General features: G+C 40.3%; 1 protein-coding gene across 1 annotated transcript; it reads left to right on the plus strand.

Moving 5' to 3' along the window:
- The first annotated feature begins 500 nt into the window (after positions 1 to 500).
- Positions 501 to 17390, plus strand: TNFRSF11B (TNF receptor superfamily member 11b). The gene is made up of 5 exons (XM_057415255.1): positions 501 to 921; positions 10410 to 10779; positions 14372 to 14566; positions 14877 to 15101; positions 16263 to 17390. The coding sequence occupies exons 1-5, from the start codon at positions 892 to 894 to the stop codon at positions 16649 to 16651; spliced, it is 1209 nt and encodes a 402-aa protein (XP_057271238.1). The 5' UTR covers positions 501 to 891; the 3' UTR covers positions 16652 to 17390.
- Positions 17391 to 21201: the final 3811 nt, after the last annotated feature.

Raw genomic sequence — 21201 nt, forward strand, 5'->3', positions numbered from 1 at the left:
CGTTTCTAGCTGAAAGTGGGAGAAGGGGCCCTGATGGGTCTTCTCCCATGGCCAGGGGCTTGCTGAAGGCAGTGAACGTCACTGGAAAACCACAACTGCTCATGCAAAAGCCCCGTATCATTCCCACAAGGTGGCTCCTCCTTACAAAGCCCCTCAGGGCCAGTGATATCTGGTGGCCGTCCCAGGCAGCCGGACATCCATCCTGTTGCATAGGCCTGCCTTGGCAAGCGCCAAGGCCAGTGGGGCCATTCCTCGCATTCCTGCCTCAGCAGGGAAGGGAAACGAGCACGGATCCTCCTTCCCCTCACCCTCCCCTCCCTGGCCTTTGCTTCCCAGCCAGCCCCAATCCTGGAAACCCCTGGGGAGCAGAGCCAAAGGAGCTCTCTTCCTCCTGGGAAATGGCAGTGCCCTGGGGCTCAGGCTCCAGCAGTGATTTCTAACCCTGTCTCCCATGAGCCTGGGACTCCAAAGGGAGCTGCTGGCATCCCGGGGTCATGGGTCTCCCCTCCAAGCCAGCTGCTCAGGGAAGAGGAGGGGGGGAACAGCCAGACAGCCAGACAGAGCCTAATTAAGCCCTCCCCTGGCCAGCCCCTGACACTCCCTCCTGCATTTTCCAGTCTGTGGTTACAGCACTCAAAGGGTTCCATTAAGTCATCAAGTTTTACAGGTTCCTTAAAAAAAAGGGGGGGGAGAGGCAGCGCGCAAGAGAGAAAAGTTTGGTCATGGTAGGGAATGAGTGATCAAAGCTGAGCCAAGCTTCCTGTTACACCGGGACTATATATATATCGTGTCTTTAATGTTGGGCGATGTAAGCAGGCTGCTAGGAGACTGGAGAGGAGCTGACTCTCTGCCTGATTTCCCAGCTCGCTGAGGTTTCTTCCACTGACCACAATGAACAAGTTCCTGTGCTGCACGCTTGTGGTAAGTCCCTTCAGAGAGGTAGATAGGCTTTAAGATGCATTGCAGCTTCAGAGATCAGACTGTAAAGACATTCTTCTGGGGTTTCATTTTGTTGTTTTTTTTTTTTTTTGGGGGGGGGATTCTTTTGTTTGGTGGGGGATTTTTTTGCCTCCTCTCCATTTTCTTGGTAAACCCTTTTCATTTCATCACACCAAGCTTTCCTGGTGAGGTTTGGAGTGCGATGGACGCGTCCAGCTCCAGAGAGGCAGCAGGGATTTTCATCCCATTCTTAAGGTAGTGGAATGATTTGCTTTTCTTTTGCCTTTTTTCCTATTTTCCTCTCTCTTTTTGTGAGGCTTCATCAAACCAGGCTGACACAAAACCCTGACTCTAGGAACAGATTTAGAAGCTGTAGGCTGAGATGTTTGTTACAAAAGCTCCATCCCTTCCTGTCTCTGTAATCTCTGCTGCAGCAGCACTGATCAGTATCTCAAACACTGGGCTGGCTCTCTTACCCAGGAAAACTACAGTGAACTCCATGAAAGAAAGCACAGGCATGCGGTGCTTGTTTTGGCTTAGAAAATTCAGCTCCATGTGCAAGAAAGTGATGAATTAGTAGCTGTGTCAGTACCTATTACAGAAAAAGTTGTGTTATTAAATCTGGTATAAGCCCCTGCTTTAATAAGTTTTTGTTTACTTGGTGATTTAGCAAGATACTTCCAGATGCAAATACAGAGATGTTAGAAGTGCAGTAAATCTTTCAAAATGTCATTTAATCCATTTAGCCTTATGGAATTGTGTCTGATATCGGATTAATTAAAACCTGCGTACAGACAGATACTGTGCAACTTCTGTTGGGAGGCAATTCATCTTCTGGATGAGAAAACATTCAAAGAAAAACATTCAAAAGAATATTCAGAGCAGTCTGTTCTGCATGCCTGCGCAGTAACTTGCTCCTGGGTTGTTTTGGTGAGTACAGTGGCATTAATGTTGTGGCAGAGCATTAGAACTGAGATCCATTTATTTTGAAAGCTCTTTATAAATGCAACGAGATTTCCAGGATCCGATGAGTAATGCGGGTTTATTACTCTCTGCACAACTTTCTGAAAGAGCTTTTTGAGAAACAAACCCAAAGTAATTAACGGTGCAAGGGAAGCAAAAATTGTCAGACTCATGGTCAGCAAACTGAAACACAGGAGAACTTCTTCATCTCATGTATGATGTTGTGCCTTCCTTCATTCTGTTTGAAAGCACAGGAAGTTAATCTGGGAGTTTCAGCAATAGCCTGTTATCAGCTTGGCTTCTTCTCTGTGGCTGTCCTAAAATAATCACATCAGGTTTTGATTTTGATTAAATGTAATGTGCCTGTTCATATTCTCCCATAAAGTAATAGTGTTAAGTGAAGTTCAGCATAATCCTCTCGCAGATGAGTCTCAGAGCTGAAATACGACTGCAGCAAGAGTACATACCAGAGAGCTTCATCATTCAAGTCCTTTTTTATTATTATTTAAAAACAATTTATTTGAAGTTATGGTGGAGTTTAAGTAGTATGAGTGAAGTTTAAGTAACTGTCAGATGTGCTAGAGCTCAGAAAAGTAGTTTTAGTACCTGTTGTATAAGAACACTTGTAGGATGCACAACAGCAACTCAAAGTTGTATGTGTTTGGCTCACATACCTTAAGCCTTGTTTGGAGACACCGTAGCTAAAAAAGACTTTTTGGACATGATGTACTTTCAGTCTCGGCATCTTTGCTAAGGTTCCGGAAAGGGGACCTGCTGTGGTGGTGCACACACGTGCGTGTTGTTTGCTGGAACATTGGAACTGCTTACAAACAGACAAGCGTTATGAAATCAGACTGAATTGAAAGAAATTCCCCAGAGCTGACTCTTGTTACTTGTCACGTAACTATCTTGACCCTTAAACTTGACCTTTCTCTATTTTGATCTCCTGGTGCATGTGACTTGCTTTTTCTGGCCTGCCTGTTCGGTTTGCTGTGTGTAGGCAGCAGTGGCTTTGCAGCCCGCGAGGGTAGGAGTTATCTTTCTGTCTGACTTTCTTTCTGACTGTCTGCATGTGTGTTGGTTAAAAATAAAGCACCAGGGTTACCAGAAGGATGTTTAAGAACTATTATCACAATTTAAAGAACACCCACTCTTCAAATCTCACAGAAACTTCCATCTTGTTCCTTCCGTATTGGACTTTTATGCTAGCAGATTTACTACTCCAGCTCTTCCTGGAGAAAAACACCTGTTTGCACATAATACTGGTCATACTGTTTCTCTACCTAAATAGTAACTCGTTAGTAATTCTGTTCAGTGCAAGGCAGACTGTAGTTAAGTCTGCCTTGCAGGTGGTACCAGCAGCTGGTAACATCCCATGTTTGGGTTAGCTCTAAATCTTGCTGTCATGCTGGCAAATAATGTTCCAAAATACGATTTACGGATAAGACCCCTCTTTTGGTGAGTAGCTGGTGTGTCTTTTCTGCTTTCTTCCTCCACAAGTTTCAAGGCAAATGTAACTTATATATATATCTCAAGACTTTCAGTTTAGTACATCTTTGGTAAGACATAAAACTGTTCCTCAGATGAATGTCATTTTCCTAGCACTGAAAATGAAGCACTAGTTTAGATTCCTAAATTGTTTTGCGAATGACAACTTTGTGCCTCATAAATTCTCTGTGAGGTTTGAGTTGTTGACATATTGCCTTACTGGCAGAGAAATGAAGTCAGTGGTTGATAGCCTTGGTTTCAAATACAGAAGCATAGAACCATAGAAAAGGGAAAGGACCTCAAGGATCATCTGGTCCAACCTTCTTAGACTCAGGAGGTCAGTCAGAAGAGTCACTAGTCATATTCCTTATGTAAAAGAGAATCCTCCACTTTATAAAGCATCTTCCATACGAAAGTATGTCCCGTTATGTCCCAAGTGCGTGGATTGCATTGAAGCAATTGACAGAAAGGTGGAACAGCTTTATAAGCTAAACTCAAACCAGTCAAAACAGCTCCATTTCAGCTGTCATTGTGTTCCTGATGCTTAGCTGCCATCTGCCAAGAGGTGCTTTGTCTGGGCTGTGCTCTAAGTGAGTCTGCAGTAACTCACGGGACAAACAGTACTGCATGGTTGTTGGCCCAAAGAGGTTGAATTCTGTGATTGCATGGGGTGACCCAGAACAGTAAGAGGAGGAGAAGGATGAGAGCTGAGTATCTCCCAGATGGGTGGGAATCATTTCTCCCTCCTTGAGAAATATTTTACAGTGTTTATTTGCAGTAGACAGCTGTGGATCTGATCCAGCATGATGCTGTCATGAACTGGATCTAAAGATACTGTTTTGATATGACAAGTTATTGATTAGGATGCCATCATTAGTATCGTTGAGTGCTTTATTTTGCCACTGGGATTCCTCTGGGGTCTGTGCATGATTACTGTGAGGCATTCTGCCTAAGGGCTGAGGGTAAGCGAAGGCCTCCTGCCTTAACTTTGTTCAAATATTTTGTGTAGAAAGCAAAGTAGGAGAGTTGTGAGGTTTTACTTTGAACCCAAAGCAAACACAAGGAGCAATCTGACAGATGCCTTGAATGATTATTTATCACGCAGGAAAATATGCTTCGGAATACTTGTGGAATGCAAAACAGAAACAGATTTATCTTTCTCAGCAAATTAAACGTTCTCCTTTGGTCTACAACCAAAAACCACAAAGCCAAGCTATATAATAATATTTTCATATGCTAAAAAGCCACTTTCTTTTCTCTCACAAAGCAGTGATTTAAGTGGATGATGCTTGAAGGATTTTTACTTCATGCGCTTTGTCTTCCAGTTCATTTTAATTCAACAAGAAAAAGCAAGTGGCCCTTTGCCTTACATTTAAACATGAAAGAAAAGGGCGTGTACTTTTTCATGCCCAAGATCTGAAAGGAAATTTTACAATAACATTATTTCTCTTCCAAACACATCTTCTAAGGGCTCAAACAAATAGACTGCAAAGGCCTTTTATGTTAGCACTGTTTATACTGACATAAAGATGGTATGGAATAATATAGCTTCAGGCTTAATGTGTTGAGTGTCACAATCAAAGAATTGCTTTTTAACCTTGGGTAACTCATTTTGAGTGAATTCTCACCATTTACTTGCATGACACTGACTTACACTAGATTTGTACTTCAGTAGTTATACAGAGACAGCCATCCCGAGCAGTACCCAGGGTTTGGTGCAGGGAGTTGGATCAGGACTGAGTTTTTCAGTCCTTTCAGAACTGAACCCATGACACTAGAACTGAATTTCACCCAACAGGTTGATAGCTGTAGTTAATGATACCAAATTTTGGTTTGGTTTTATTTTGTTGTGATTTTTTTGTTACTGATAGCATTTCATACTCATAGAATGTATGAACAAAAAACTCAGCCTTTGGGATTGTTTTATTTTAACTGAGTCTTGCATTTCATTACCCCTAGGAAAACTATTTTCAATTGAGAGCACTTTGAATGAGACTAACAGTTAAATTGTTGAGATGAACAAGCTATTGAGTATCACTGGCTTCCATCAGTGTTGGGTTACAAAAGGTTTGCTCAGGGTTTTAAACTGAAAGAAACTGCATAGATCTTTTCAGTCCATTCCTCAGCTCTTCCAGGAAACCAAATGTTGTATTTGCTTTCAGAAGTACATTAAGAGCTATATTTAAACTTCTTGGGTTTCTTGCACCTGCTTCTTAGTACAAGGCTGTTCCCAAACTTCCTCTGACGAGAGAATCCCCTCCTCATTTGCCGACATTATCCTTTAATGGAGAAAGTTGTTCTTCCTTCGTATGTTCCCTATTTGTACTGATTCTATAGGTTCTGTTTTAACTTGCCAAGCTATTGAGCAAGATCCTCTTCAAGGTGAAGCTCTCTAATTCCTTCTAAATATTCTCTGAACCTCTTACAGGCTGAATTAACCTTTGCTAAACAAGGACAAATGGGATTTCACTTAATTTTCTGAATGACAAATCCATGACTTTGGCAAGGTGTAGCATTGACAGACTTCAGTTTCTTAAGGGTTAAAGGGTGAACATGCTCATTGCCCCTACTGATTCCTGTAAACTGAAGCCAGACTTCTAGTTTCTTCCTCCTTTCAAACTGGAACATGCCTTCTTCTCCAAAAGAGCAAAACAGGCCAGTGCCAGCATGATTATAGGAGAAAGCCTTCTTTCTGTGAAGCTTTTGCGACATCCAATATTCAGAACTAGTAAGCTCTGATCAAGGCATTTCCGTGTGCTCAAATAGTGCTGTTTCTTACACCAGAGATTCAGGTGTTTAGTACATAGCCTAACTTTAAGCACAAGTATTCAGGTCAATCAGAGGATTTATGTGGCTGACAATATGCTACCAAGTTGGTCATAGCATAGTTCAGGAAAAAAAAAGTCAGGAATGACATAAAATGCATTTAATTACTATTTTAATTTGATTTGAGAATGTGATTTTGAAGGCTTTTCGTGACCGTCCTTATTTACTATATTTTAGTTTGCACATCAGGGCAGACTTGGAGTGCACAAAGAGGATTTACAAAAATAAACTGGGTTGATGAAAGTAAATCCAGAGACAGACTCCAGAGAGGCACCAGATGCACTGTAACCACTAATGCATGCTCAGTCAATGAGAGCAGACTGAAGTTAGTCCAAAATACCCCCTCTGAATCATGCATAATGTGGATGTCAGGTGCTTGGCACCATCTGTTTCACTCTACAAATCTGCTGTAGCAGGTGATCCAACCTGCTAATATAAGCACAAATTCAACATGTCTTAGGCCAGGAGAAAGAACAATTTAGTGACATTCCTGTCTAGCTTATTCTGTGAGCTGGGGGACAAAAATGGTCTTTTCATTCTGTTTGTGCCAAGATGCTGCAGTAAAACTATTAAAATTATACTTCATTAACTTCCACCATTCTTCCTTCATTTTTACAAACCTGAAAAATAGATTGTTTTTACTTTGGCACTCGATGTAGGCTCAAGGATAACTTATGATTTGCAGTTGCATATTAATATTCAGAATACCCATGCGTGATAGGTGTTTTCAGTCAGACTGTCAGAAGACTATCCTGCAGGTCTATTCTCATAAGGATTACTAAGGGACCTACAGTAGTGTTATGATGAAGTGTGGTACTGCGGATTGGAGTCTGGAGATGTACTTGACAACATACTAATGGCTGTACTGGGTGCAAGAAAAAAAGAATCTAAAAAAAAAGCCCTAAAAAGACCCATATGCTGTCCACGGCAGGGGTTTATAACTGATGCATAGAGGAGATGGATAAAAAAGGCAGAAAAATAGTGATATTTTTTCAAAACACTCCTCCAGACTCAAGCAATTTGTGGTTTGGGATTTCCTGATCAAAAGGTGATGTTTATGTTTAATAACCCTTTATTATATTCCTCCATTACTATGTCAAATAACATTCTGGACTCAACCATTTACAATGTCCTGTGGCAATGAGTTGCACAGATCACTGTACTAAGAGTATCCTAGTAGTCAAACAGTAACAGTAATGGTAATCTATGTTGAAAAGGGTGTATGAAATGTGCTGTTAAAATACTGAGGTATTGTTTTCATTTATAGCTTTAGTTTGACTGAAGAAACTTATGTCATAATTGTATAGTAAATAGAGGAGCTGGATCCTGCATACATATGGCTCAGGCACTGATCTCTTTGGTTACGGCAGCAACATAAGGTGTAGTTTTGGGAAAGAAGAGAAGACAGGTGTGATGTGCTTTTCTTTTAAAAACACAGTGAAAATATCAAATGCAAAGACTGATTTTAGTGATGTTGATTTATTTATCCTATTATTATGGTCACTGGTTATGCTCATTTAGATTAGTAGTATTCTGGTTGTCATTAATAGTTCATAGCTTTGGTACTTTCAAAGGCAAAACTTCGCATGGTTTCACACACGTATTGTTCACATATTTTTTTGCTCAATTTTTTTAATCAGTTCCTCTCAAATTGTGTTGAATTGTTTTCAGATTTTATTGGCTTGCTTCACATAGCTGTAGATTCTTCAGGAAGTGAATGCCTCCATTTTTGTCAACAAAACCCCATGTTCTCACACTCTCATTATTGAATCTGAACTATTTTTAATGCTGAATCATCCCCTGCAGCAAAACTTCTCACTTGCCTCATATATGTTTTCCAATGTAAATAGTTGAGCAACGAAAACAGAGAAAATCTTCTTGTTCTTGCTCCTGCATGTTGCAGAGGGCAGCTGAACAGTCATGAAATGGTCCACCTGGTTCACCATCTGAAAACGTGTCACTAAAGGCAGAGGCACGACCTAGAGGAGCAGGTTCTGCTGCAGTGATAGCTTAGGATTTGTTGTGAGCCATGCATTGCAGAGCAGAAAAACTGGCATTTCCGTAGGAGGATGTGCTGCCTGCATGTCTGGTTGCTGTCCCTAATCAGTTTCACATCAGTGATTTACATCAGTGTTGGGTGTTGTCTTGGGTTTTGACAGACATCTGCATGAAATGTGGGTTGATGCTTGTCTCTGTAGCATCTGCGCCACATGTTGCGGTCTGTTATGTTCTGTGAAGGAAGGGAATGCGTGTGCCCATGAGAATCTTGGACTCTGGGATGCTGCTTTACCTATTACTGAATTAAAAACATCACAGAAAACCTGACTGTTCTCATCAACAATTAATGGGATTACCAGGACTTCCTTATTACTACAGTCAAAGCTGTAGATTTACTAAGGGTGGGTGCATTTTGCATCAATAGAAAGCCATTCACTCTTTAAGAATGGGCTGCACCCTCTTGTTAAATACATCACATGAAAGAGATACAGTCATTTAAGAAAAATGGAATGGTACATCAAACTTCTGTGACTAATGAGGTATTTCCCACAATGGAAGGGATTGTGCATCGAGACCACAAAGGAAAGTGGGATCTCCATGTGTAGAAATCACAGATTGGACAAGTTACAGGATTTAGTCAAGGCTAACTAGAAGAGGCCATGGGGAATAGCCATACTATCTGCATTTCATTCTTCAATGTATCTAAGTATAGATATATATCTAAGTGGATTCACAGACAGACAACAGGAGAATGCATTTAAGAATATTTGCTTAAGCATTAAGAGTTCCTAATTTAGGCATCTGCTATTACTTTGTGTGAACACCGAGAGGAATGATTAAACTGTACTTTCCAACATTAATAAGATTATCACTTGAGAAGTGCTATGCTGAGGCAGAAGTGAGGCCCATAGATGAAGCCTCTTCAAGAAATATAGAGTCTGAATGAATAAAAAGAGTTCATCCCACTTATACTTCGAGGACATCTGCATTGGAAAAGAGGAAAATACATTCTTGAAATTGAATTGGCAACTCTGCATTAGCTCACTGGGATTAAAATAGCAACAAAGGCAAGTCAGTTGGATCTACAGTTCGAATGGATACACAGAAAAAAATCTTTATTCGAAGCCATTTTACTTCATCTTTGTAAAACGTACAAGTTTTAGAAGAGAAGTGGCACATTGGTCACGTAGCACTGGGACAAAGCTGGGTTCTCAGTGGTGAGAGCAGACCCCATGGGGCTAAGGATAGTACATGAGGAGTAAACCCAAGAGAATATTTTTTTATAGGCTGATGGAATCACAGAGCCAAGTTTTCAGTTGCGAGTCCAAAATGGTCTAATATGGAGGTTGTCTTTGCAAAAGGGCAGGTCATCCCAAATCACACCAGCAAAGCAGACTGTTGCAGGAAGCAGGAGTGTTATGATGTGTATCCATACCGAACAAGGTCCTCACAACAGCCGCAAGGCTGTGGTGTTCAATAGGAATTGAAAGCATTAGCCTGGCCTCTTCCAACTCTTGTGATTAAGACCTTAATGTATCCTTCGTAAACTGCAGAATTATTTTCCTCTGCCTGAAGCTGCATCTTCACAGTTGACCTAGCTGCCCCAGAACTCCTGTGTTTCAGTACAAGATTAAACAGAAGGCATTAAAAGTAATCTATATTGCTATAGCCATTCACTGCTGGTGGAAAGAAATATTGTAAGGAATCACCTTGAAACGTACCTGCAGTAATGGTGCAGCACGCTGCTCAGATTTCTATGGCCAGATACCATTTCTTTTACATCTGAAGTACCTGATGCCTAAGAATGCTGGAGTGCGTTATCCCAGCCTTGCTGTGCATCAGGCATGTTACCAATGAAAGTAACAGGCCAGACTCTCTGGTGTCAGGTGGTAAAAAGTCATTGCCTAGTGATATTAATAGGGTGTAAATGAGAGAAGAATAGGATCTGCATCTCTGGGAGAACAAGGAACTACTTAGGTCTGGAAGATTTGCTGGATAAGATCCTACAATTTTCCCATTCTAAGACAGACTTGGGAGAGCCCGGAAGCTGGCTAATATTTTATAAATAGCTAACACAAACATTTTTTTGAATATAGCGATATTAGACTCATAAACTCATTAAAATGTGGGTTTCTTTGTGAGTCACAGTGTCCCCCAGCACTAAAGTGAGCAATGTTTTCTTTTCCTGTTGGTAGCTCTTGGACATTTCTGTTAAGTGGACCATCCAGGATGACTCTCCCCCCAAGTACTCCCATTACGACCCAGGGACATCTCGCCAACTGCTGTGTGACCAGTGCCCTCCCGGGAGTTACGTGAAGCAGCACTGCACAGCCACCAGCCCGACGCAGTGTGCCCCGTGTCCGGACCAGTACTACACCGAAGAGTGGAACAGCAACGATGAATGCCAGTACTGCAACACCGTTTGCAAAGAGCTGCAGTACATCAAGCAGGAGTGCACCAGCACACAGAACCGCGTCTGTGAGTGCATCGAAGGCAGATACCTGGAGCTGGAGTTTTGTTTAAGGCACACAGAGTGTCCTCCCGGGTTTGGCGTTGCACAGCCAGGTATGTACCACTTGTCAATATGCACAGATTTAATTGGAGCTTGACCGCATGTCAATGACTTGTGGTAGATATAAGATTAGGAAAGAGGCTCATCCAGAAGAAATTACAGAACAGTAAATCGTAAAGCCAATTGAACCTGTTCCTAGCCTGCATCATTTGGGCTGTAGCCAATGGAACATTTCTCAGTGGAATACCCTGCTCCTACTGTAATATATAACTTAATGGCAGGAGCAAATGTAGCAAATTGCACTCTAATGAGAAACATGATGGATTGGTTCTTTTAAAGGAACATTATCTGGAATATGGTATTTGTGTGTGTGAATAATAACGTTTTTCATTTTGAAATCTGTTTGAAGCAACTGTGTATCTTGACAAACACCAGGAGCACTATGTGTTTGACACCAAGTGTATAATTATAACAATATTAATATAGCTCTAGCATCACAGCAATATGTGGTAATAATTAATTACCAGCATCCTAAGTGGAACTCTTAGGGAAACTGTTGCTATCAAACAAACAACCGTTTCATTGTCGACCAAGCTGGCATTGTGCTGTATGTCTAGCGGGGTCTTTTTAGTGGAGTGTATTCTTCATTTAAGACAACATAAATTGTTGAACCAATAATAAGTTCTTCTCTCAAAACAAAACATGTCCTTTATCATTTGGTAAATGTCATGTCCCGGTTTAGCTCCAGTATTTAATATAGCCTGAAAGAATTGTATTCTGTCATTGTACCAGAGATTGCTAACTGCTCGGAGAAGAGCACTGAGGAAGGGAATACAGGAAATCAAAGTGTCTCAAACACAAACACATAGGCAACCAATCTCCAGACTACAGCATTACTTCCCTAGGAATTACATCTATACAGTGAGAAACACTAGGGCTGGCCTGCACGTCTTTCTTAGAGCTATGAAGAACGGCAGGTTGGGAGTTTTGGATTCTTGGGTTGTGAACATCTCATTGGAGAACAACTTGAGGTAAGGAGTAACGTCACTGCTGTAGCTGCTCATTAGTCCCTGAGAAGTTGGTTAACTGAGCATTATCCTGATGCCCTGACCAACTGCTAAGCATTTCCACTGGCAGCTATCACATCTCTGCATTATAAACCTTCATTAACCTAAATTATAATGCCCAGGGGCTTGGATTAATGAGGTTCCACCACACCTCAGCAGCAAGTCAAAAGGGGCCAGAAACAAAGTTCCCAGAAAGACTGGGAGATGAACAAAGAAGTATAAATTGTCTGAGCAACCAGCAGGCTGCATCCCTGTGAGCACAGTGAAACTACGGCAGACAAATATGAATCCCTCAGTCCGAAATGAAACAAACTTTGGAAGACGATAAATTGTTGAATGGTGTCATTTATTGGAAAGTTGGTTTCCAAAAGACCATCAGAATGAACGAGCTAAACCCAAGCAGACCTCAAACGAGGAATGAAAACATTGTAAAAATAATTGCATCCCCCTGTGTCAATAGTCAGTTTTGAGGTGAGGCGTCTGCTGAGAATTTAATAAGCATGGACCATATTTTTATTTTGGCCATATGATAGCCTTGAACTTTCCAATGATGCAATTTCAGGTGAAATAAAACCTAACTGCATAAAATTATGCTTCCACTGCCACACAGGGAGATGGTGTGCTCCAGTGTCTCATTCAGAGCTTAAAGCATTAGCAACCTCTTTCCCTACTGCTCATGATTACGTTGGGCAGATCACTTTACTTTGGTAGTCCCCTTTTGTGAGTGCAGATTAAGGCTTTGTTCTTTTCTGCAGCTGTTGGCCTGGCACATGGCTTTTTTTAGCAGCAATGTGCTGGGCAAACAGCACTGCTACCAGGCAGCGCCATTCCCAGATGCTGGTTCACTGGAGAGAAGGGCGGATTCCAGGCAAATTGGTGGGAGCGGTGCATGGGTGGAAGGGCTGCGGCAGTTTGCGCCCTTAACAAGAGCAGCCAGATAAGCAGCAAAGAAGAAGCTGGTAAAGCTGGGGGCTGACTTTATGCTCAACCCTGAGAACACTGATGGATTACCTGGTTTATTTCCCCCTTGTGCCGCAAAGGTTATACAGGAAGCTCTGAGCAGAATGACTCACTGTTTGCAGGGACTCTCCTTTCTTCCCATTCCTCTCTGCCATGGCACAACAGCAGCGAGTCAGCAGCAGGGAAAAATGCTAAAAATTCCAATGTCCCAGAAAAGCTGATTGCTGCCGGCTCAGGTGCAGGTGTTGACTGGAGTTGGGTACAGCCCGGAGCCGCAGAAGTGCTCATTGTGCAGTAGAGGGCAAGGGCAGACACTGGGGCTGCAGGTTGGACACTGCTGCCGAGTGCACAGGATTTGGGTGTGGGGGTAGCAAGCTACAGGGTCTCTGACTTTTCAGATGCCCAGCAACTAAAAACTGCTCCTTTGTTTTCACTTGTCTGATGAAGCAGTGCTAGGTCAGGTGTATGAAAGTATTATTCTTTATTTCACAGCTGGTTGAATACTTGAGATTTGTACCCTTTTTCTCTATGAAAATGCCCCAAATAAATAACATTTACTTAAAAGTTAGCATTAAAATAAGCATCCACATGTAAATACTTCCAAAATACACTAGATGGAGTCATTTTCTTACTCAAATATAGTTTCCAATTATTAAAAAAAAAATATATTTAAGCATGTGCTTAAGTTCATGTTCAATAATGCAATATTAGATATTATACTTTAGGCATTTGCTTAAATGCTGGGTCAATAATGGTGAATTAAAAGTGACTATACAGCAATTACTGGGGCTCTTATTTTCCTGCCACTGGTGGTTAGACTGCGTTGTTTCAGAAGTCATGCATTTATTTCCTTCCTCTTTGTCAATGTCATAGAACCATATGTTGTCATTCTATTGTTGTACCATACTAAAACTATGCATTATAAAAGCAAAACTCCAAGCAAAACATATATATGTATGTTAAGTATTTTTGCTCTATTGGATAATCTACTTTCTTTGCTTTTAATAATATTTTATTCAAGCCCAGAAAAAAGCTCAGAAATATAACCAGAATTACATTTTCTGGTATAATTTAATATTTGAGAAGGGAAATTAGTTTACAGAGGGCCTTTAGTTAATATATTAGGGCGTTATATTTTTAGCTAGAACTAAAGTAACCTGTTTGAGTAAGTTCTGGGCAGATGATCTGGAGTACAATTTAGAGTGGTTTCCTATGCCACTATTTTACATAATATTCATACAGTTGAAGGATGAAGGTCAGACATCATGTAATGTCTGAACAGATTCACAGAATCACTGACTTAAAGGTATCACTTTACTAGCTTACTGATATAATCAGCAACTACTGACTTTAAAGTTGGTGTCAAGTGTATGTAAGTACTATTTACTCTGTGACACCAGCAGGAGCATCATACTCTTAAAGAATCTTTTTTGTCTTTAAAAATTAGAGTGAGGTTTGTTTCTTTTTGTCTAAATGTGATGCCTTCATAGACCAGAAACGTAAAAAGCAGAATGCCAATTTGGAGAAGAACATTTTGTTTTATTTTTGTATTCCTGGGTTTTTTTATCCACAGTTGAGGTTATATGTAATTGGATGCATTGTTTTCCTGTTCCCACAGGTACCCCGGAGAGTGACACTGTGTGTAAGAGATGTCCAGAAGGATTTTTCTCAAATGAAACATCATCCAAAGCAGCCTGTCTAAAGCACACAAACTGCAGTGCACTGGGTTTAAAAACAGCATTGAAGGGAAATGCAGTTCGTGACAACATCTGTCAGGAAAATACAGATACAACACCTCAGAAATGTGGAATAGGTATGTATCCTGTTAAGGAAGAGTGCTTTGAAAACATGCCTTTTAGTTAAAATGAATCCATCTGCATTTATGGCACAAATATCTAGCTTGCTTGCCGTTTGCCTGCTATGGTGATGGCCATAGTGGTTTTAATTATTGTAGGTCAGACTGAATCAAACTCAAGCACAGAGAGCAGCAGTGCTATAAAGACCACTTAGTTCGGTTTTGAAATGTTTTTCCTTACCATTCTTGCTGCTTGCTCTTCCTTCTGAGACAGGGAAGGTAACAGGCTAGAGCATTTCATGCATTCTTTTTCCCTTTCTCATTTCAGATGTAACCCTGTGTGAGGAGGCTTTGTTCAGGTTTGCTGTTCCTACTCAGCTCACACCTAACTGGCTGAACATACTAGCAGAGAGTTTGCCCGGGACAAAGGTTAGCACAGAAAACATCGAAAGGATTAAACAAAGGCACAGTTCTCAAGAGCAGACCTTCCAGCTTTTGAAATTATGGAAGCAGCAAAACAAAGAACAGGATATGGTCAAGAAGATCATTCAAGGTACCTTATTTTGATAGCAAGTATATTGAAAGAAATCCTCTAAATGGCATTTTAAAGATTGCTTGGGATCAAATACCTTCTGGTGGTGTGTTATGTTCTGAGGACCCGCAGGGCTTGGCTGAGCTTTATCAATGCAGTAAGCACAATGAAATTGAGGGGAAGCAGCAAGAGTTCAGCTTCCCCTGATCAGTCAAGGACTGAATTCTCTCTAGACTTGTAGCCCCCCTGGGACCATGTGTGGTGCCACAGCCAAGATCCCCTTTTGAGACTGAACAATGTAGGAAGAATTTTGATCAAGCAGGGAAATGTTTCCCACTAATATATCTGAGCAGTGGCTCTTGAGGTTAGAGGGAGCTGGATGCCTGCAACTGAGTGCAATTTGTTTTCTGTGGAGACCAACAGATCAGACTAGGACATCTATTCACCGAATGGGGTATGCATGAGAGTGAGGAACACACTGACAGGCTTCCCCTTCTTTTCCCCTGCTGGTACATATTTCTCATGCCAGTTCACCGCTTGCTTTGTGCTGAATCTGCCAAGACAGGTGTCAAAGGTGAAATAGTGCTGCAATGTTAACACCAAGGGTTTTATGAGAGTCAGGCCAATTCTTTTCATGTAAGCTACCATCAAAAGCTGCCACATTCAAATGACCTTTTGTCCACTCAGAATAGATTTGGAAAATGCTGCAGAAATTGTTTGGTTTCTTCCCCTCTCCTGTTTAGTATGTATGCTCATGTGGGACTGTGAAGTGTCTGAAATACTTCAAAACCCAAACTGACTATTTTAGCAAAGCTTGCCTAGACTTCTGAAGAAGAACAGCAAAATTTTCATCCACTGGAACCAAATATTAGGAGTCTTACCACATATATAAAACATTTCACAAGATAGATGGAACTAGCATATAGCAATAAATACTTGCTATGAAGTTTGTTTGCAATTTGGGGCTGTTCGTATTGCAAAGGTAATTAAATCTCTGAGTGCTTTTCGTAATTGCACCATAAAAAAAAAAAAAAGCCTTGCTGACATAATTATTTGAAATAAAGTAAAAAAAAAAAAAATTGGAAAGGAATCTTCACCTTGAAATTATGGAACCTTTTTGGCAGGCCGTGGCCAAGTTGTAATGCATTGTACTTACATCTCTTTTCTTTTTACTTTCTATAGATATTGATCTTTGTGAAAACACTGTCTTAAAGCATATTGGCCACCCAAACCTCACCTTTGAACATCTCAACACACTGATGGCAAGCTTACCAGGCAAGAAAGTGGGAAAGGAAGATATCGAGCGCACAATGAAACTATGTCAACCTACAGAGCAAGTTCTGAAACTTCTCAATCTGTGGAGGATAAAGAATGGTGACCAAGACACCATTAAGGGTTTAATGTATGGACTGAAGCACTTGAAAACATATCACTTTCCAAAACGAACCATCCAAAGTCTGAAGAAGGTGATTAAGTTTCTGCACAGATTTACGATGTATAGATTATACCAGAAACTCTTTTTGGAAATGATAGGGAACCAAGTTAAATCAGTGAAAGTAAGATGTGTCTAATTCAAGATATTTTTCATCCTCCACTGACTATTTTTCCCTAATTACTGCCAGCAGTAATTAAACTGGAACGTTGTTTCCCTACGTTATGTCTTACTATTTATAGAAATGCCTGACTGGAATAGCTCTAAATCTTCTGCAGTGTTTTTGGAGGTTTTTTTTTCTGTTAAACAAAATCACTTTTGTAAAAGCTATTAACCTGTTGGTAACACTAAGAGTCTGATTCTGCATTTTTGCACATTCAGAGTTGAAAAGCCCCACTACAGTCACTAGATGAGAAAAGAATGCCAGACCAGGCTCTACTCCAGTATTTGCTGTTTATATTCTTTGAGGAATAAACATTTTTGTTGTACATATTTATTAAGTTAAATGGAAATTGTATGAGACTGAATTCTAGGAAGAGAAATGCAAAGCACATTGTATATTTTCTAGCTAAACAAAAAGGATCCCATATATTTTTCTGGCAAAATTTTGTAGCATGCTCTAAGAGTTATTAATTTCTTTACATTTTGTATTTAAAAGAAGTATTATTGCTTAGTTTTATTTGTATAAGTTGTGGTATCTTTTGGTAGGGATGTTTTAATTTATCCAATGATTTTAACAAAAATGCAGTGAAAATATAGCATAAGTGACCTGAATATTTAAATATTCTGTGAGGAAGTGAATGTACCATATTTAAGAAGCTGGATTTTTATAGAATTTCATAATCTTATTTTATAAAACAATTAAATTTTTCAGTTTACTTTTTGACTGGTGTTTTACTCTTAGTTCTGAAGTAGGAACTAACAACAAAGTCAGACCATGTGGGTTTCGCACCTTATCTTGGACTTGGCTCTCTGCTACTCCCTGTCTGGTCTCGTAGTTAATATATGAACCAAGTAAATATTGACCAGCACTGGCTTTCATGGTCACTGTACAGGTGTAAAAGAAGGTGAAAAGCACTAAAGGTTCTAGTTTAGAGGGCCCAGGCAGTTGTGATACAACCGACTACAAATCCATAGACACATTTGGCCCAGCATCACTCTTGGCCTGGTGTCATTCTTGGAGAGCTCAACAACCTTTGCCCTAACCACAGCTTGTAATTTCATGGAGGAAAGATGATGCAGAGCCCTTATGGGTTTGGAAAACCTCACATACTGCTACTATGAATAAAGGAAGGGAGCACATAGAGGTCACATAAGGAAAAAAAACATCATTTACCATTGCCCTCAGCTACAGAAAGAGGCACCTACGAAGAGATGGGCCCGAAAAAAAGGGAACAGGAATTGTATGAGTGTCTTTATCAAAAGCTCACATAACTTCAAGGAGCAGTGATCATCCAAGGTGCAAGCCAAAGGCTTTGGTGGCTGCACAGAGAGACTTTACTCTTGCTTTCTTCCTTTAAACCATGCGAACAAACTTGAGTATTCAACACATTCTTTTCCCTTGTGTATAGGAAAGAAAAAACATCAGCATTTAACCTTGTATGACAAATATCCCTTTTATTGCAGATGAGAGGATCTTAAGCAAAGAATAAGAAAGAGATTCCTAGTAGATATGATGGGTGCTCATCAGAAGTGCTCTCCTTACAGAGAGGACATATGGGACATACTGCTTTAAAATACTTGGGTTTCATTTTTCACTGAATTCTCACAATACTTTTTTTATCAAAAGGAATAAACTCCCTTTTATACTTCACATGTTATTAGCATCTCATTTATCAGTGTAGCTGAGAAATGGTGCTGAACACACACAAAAAAATTCTAGTTTTGTGTTGATTCATTTGAAATAATTTGCATACTTTTATAACAGAAATGGAGTTTACATATAATTAAAAGATTATAACAACAGAATCTCAAATTTGCAAAATAGAGACCAGATGTTTCCGTGACTCTTCCAGGTGCGGAGGTTTGGGGTGTTGCAGGTATTAAAACAAGAATAATCATCTTACTGCCAGCAAAATGAAGAGGATCCCACACACCTCTTATAAACATTTCCATCCTAATCCTTTCTACATTAGCTCTGTTTAATACAACACTTTAGCAATTGATAATAGTGTAGTTATAGTATTAAGTATTAATACAGTTAAAAATGTATCAGTGGAATCACTTTAGCAGCACTATTGGCTAGAGAAAAGCACAGTTTCTTCTTAGTACATGGTACTGGTTTTAAGTTATACATCTATACTTCCATATTGCAACTAATTATATGTAACTCTCATTATAAATAACATTATATGTTTGTGATGCTTCTGGAATGACAATACTGAGGAAGGTGCTCAGAGCCACGTAGTACAGCTTATGCTATAGCCACCATAAGAACATGCTCTACTTCACTACAGTAGAGCATAGCCTTGACTGGATTTCCTGGGAAACTTTTGTATTAAACTATTACCTGTGCCCTTTAAAATTGGATTTTTTTTTCCCCTAAACATAAAGTTACACCTGTTTAAGGAATTATAGCTGTTAAAGCTGACTCAGCTAACCAGGTGCCCATGCTCAGGTAGACACTTCCCAGCCAATTTATGCCTCATTTGTCTATCTGGCTTCACTCAGCTGGAAGGAATCCAACGCTTCACATCCTGAGCAGGCAACACGTAAACTGTATTCTCATCCCCAAAGAGCTTCCAGCCCAAAATAGCCAAGACAAACAAAAGCGAGACCCAGGATAATGAGGGAGAGGGTGAGGCAAACACAAAGTGGGAGGGTTGATTGGAAAAAAATGTGGGTTTGGGGGTGGTAGTTTGTTTTTCAGGGAAAGCTGCAGGAGGAAAGAGGAGATACGTGGCGGGCAGCACGTGGGAGAGGGTCCCCATGTCCGTGACACAGGAAATGCTGCTGTGGGGAGGCAGAAATGGGGGATGGAGGGAGGTGCAAGGGCTGGGGACAACCAGCCAGAGCTGGGCCCTACGGGTGATACAAAGAGGGATTCTGTGCTCTGGGTACCCTGACCTGCACTGGGAAAAGGAAAAGCAGCTTCAGGGATACTTGAGCAAGACGGTGAGAAGGTATATAAGGCAAGTTCTTCAGCTGTCATCTGTCCAGCTGTGCTCTCGGAGTGGAAACAACCCTCAGCTAACAAAAAATACATGGGTTTAAAGCAGAACCTACAGTTTCAAAATCTGCAACAACCCTATTTTTTAGATCATTTTTATATACACATGTCCTTCAGGGAGGCAGTCTCCTGGGTCCCAGAAAACACACCAGATTTTGGAGTAGGAAGGAAATTAAAGAAGGAACTAGATATTCAGCTCTTTAATAATCCTTTTTTTTTTTTTTACATTGAGCACATCAGCAAGCACAATAGATTCCTGGTCCCTGACGGTGATTCATGGATGCTTTCTTAGTAAAATTACTCGTCAATAGTATGGTCTGCTATAGACTGAACATTTTAAAAACAAACGTTTGATTTTAAAACTTACCATAATGAACTGGATATAAAAGGTTTAAAGAATTGGAATCTGCGTGTCTGCAGCCGAACATACACACAGTTGCACACACTCACACACACCATGCACTGTGAGGACAGCTTGGAATGGGGACTTCAATAGGCTATGGTGATGAATTAATTTCAACCAGACCCTTCATCGTTCCCGGACACCTATCCTGCTCATCCTGGTACAGGTCACCTCCAAAGCAGAGCTACCTGGTTTACTTGTAAAGCATTTGCAAAGTTCCTAAATTTTCAGCCTTAAAGTAATTTAAAACCATGGCTCAGAAATAAGCAAATATCTGTAGAAAAAAAGAACCAGCAATTTCTGCAGATTGTCAGAAAAGATTTCATTTTGGACAACTGTCAAATATAGGAAATATTCACTCTCCAAAATATTTCTTTGTTGAAATAATATGGGGAAGAAAAAAAAAATGGACTTAAGAATAAAAAGAAATGAAGAAAAAAAGAAAGTTTTGCATTTTTTTTTCCCTTCACCTTAATGAGATGGTAGAACCAATATTGGCAATAAGATCAGTAGTGAAGAAGGGTAAAAATATCTACAAAGCTAAGCCTGTGGTTGTTGTGCAAGTGACGGACAAAGCTATGGGAAAGGGCTATAAGAATGGAGTCCGAATTGCAATGAATTGAGTAATTCTACTTTTATATTAGAGTTTTGAACTGAACAAAACTTGAGACAGAGCAAAGCAGGTGAACGCAACGTGGACTTAGTTTATTCCACTCATCCTCATCCTCATCCCTTGTATTTATGGCAAGTTTGCGTAGGAATCCTCTGTTTGTCTTTTTGCATTTAAAAAAAGTCCTTTCATACTACCAGGTTATTTTATTTAAATCACCCTGACCTTTAGTACCTAGGAGGGTGTTTAAAAGGAACCACATGATGAGAGATTGTGGCTTTGGCAATATTTCTTATATGAAGAGGACGGGGTGTGGTTCAATAATGGTGAAGACAGATCTTTCTGGAGAGTATTTTTCTCCTTTTTCTTTCTTTATCTAAGAAGGGAAGTCTTCATCCACTTCTAAAGAAATAAACTTTCTGGCAACTAGGGCATACATCATTCTGGATGTAGAGCACTGCGTCAGCATGCAAAATGAGATTTCTGCCTATTGATAGTATTGATGGT

Source organism: Pezoporus wallicus, unplaced genomic scaffold, assembly GCF_028554395.1.
Source record: "Pezoporus wallicus isolate ANWC-B61680 ecotype Strahan unplaced genomic scaffold, APGP_CSIRO_Pwel_v1 contig_3812, whole genome shotgun sequence".
NCBI lineage: Eukaryota > Metazoa > Chordata > Aves > Psittaciformes > Psittacidae > Pezoporus > Pezoporus wallicus.

What these genes read in the sequence shown, in the direction of transcription:
- TNFRSF11B (XM_057415255.1), top strand. Translation starts at nt 892, where the DNA reads ATGAACAAGTTCCTGTGCTGCACGCTTGTG. An exon ending in TCCTGTGCTGCACGCTTGTG is followed by an intron (nt 922 to 10,409) that starts GTAAGTCCCTTC and finishes TCCTGTTGGTAG; the next exon opens with CTCTTGGACATTTCTGTTAA. An exon ending in GGTCAAGAAGATCATTCAAG is followed by an intron (nt 15,102 to 16,262) that starts GTACCTTATTTT and finishes TACTTTCTATAG; the next exon opens with ATATTGATCTTTGTGAAAAC.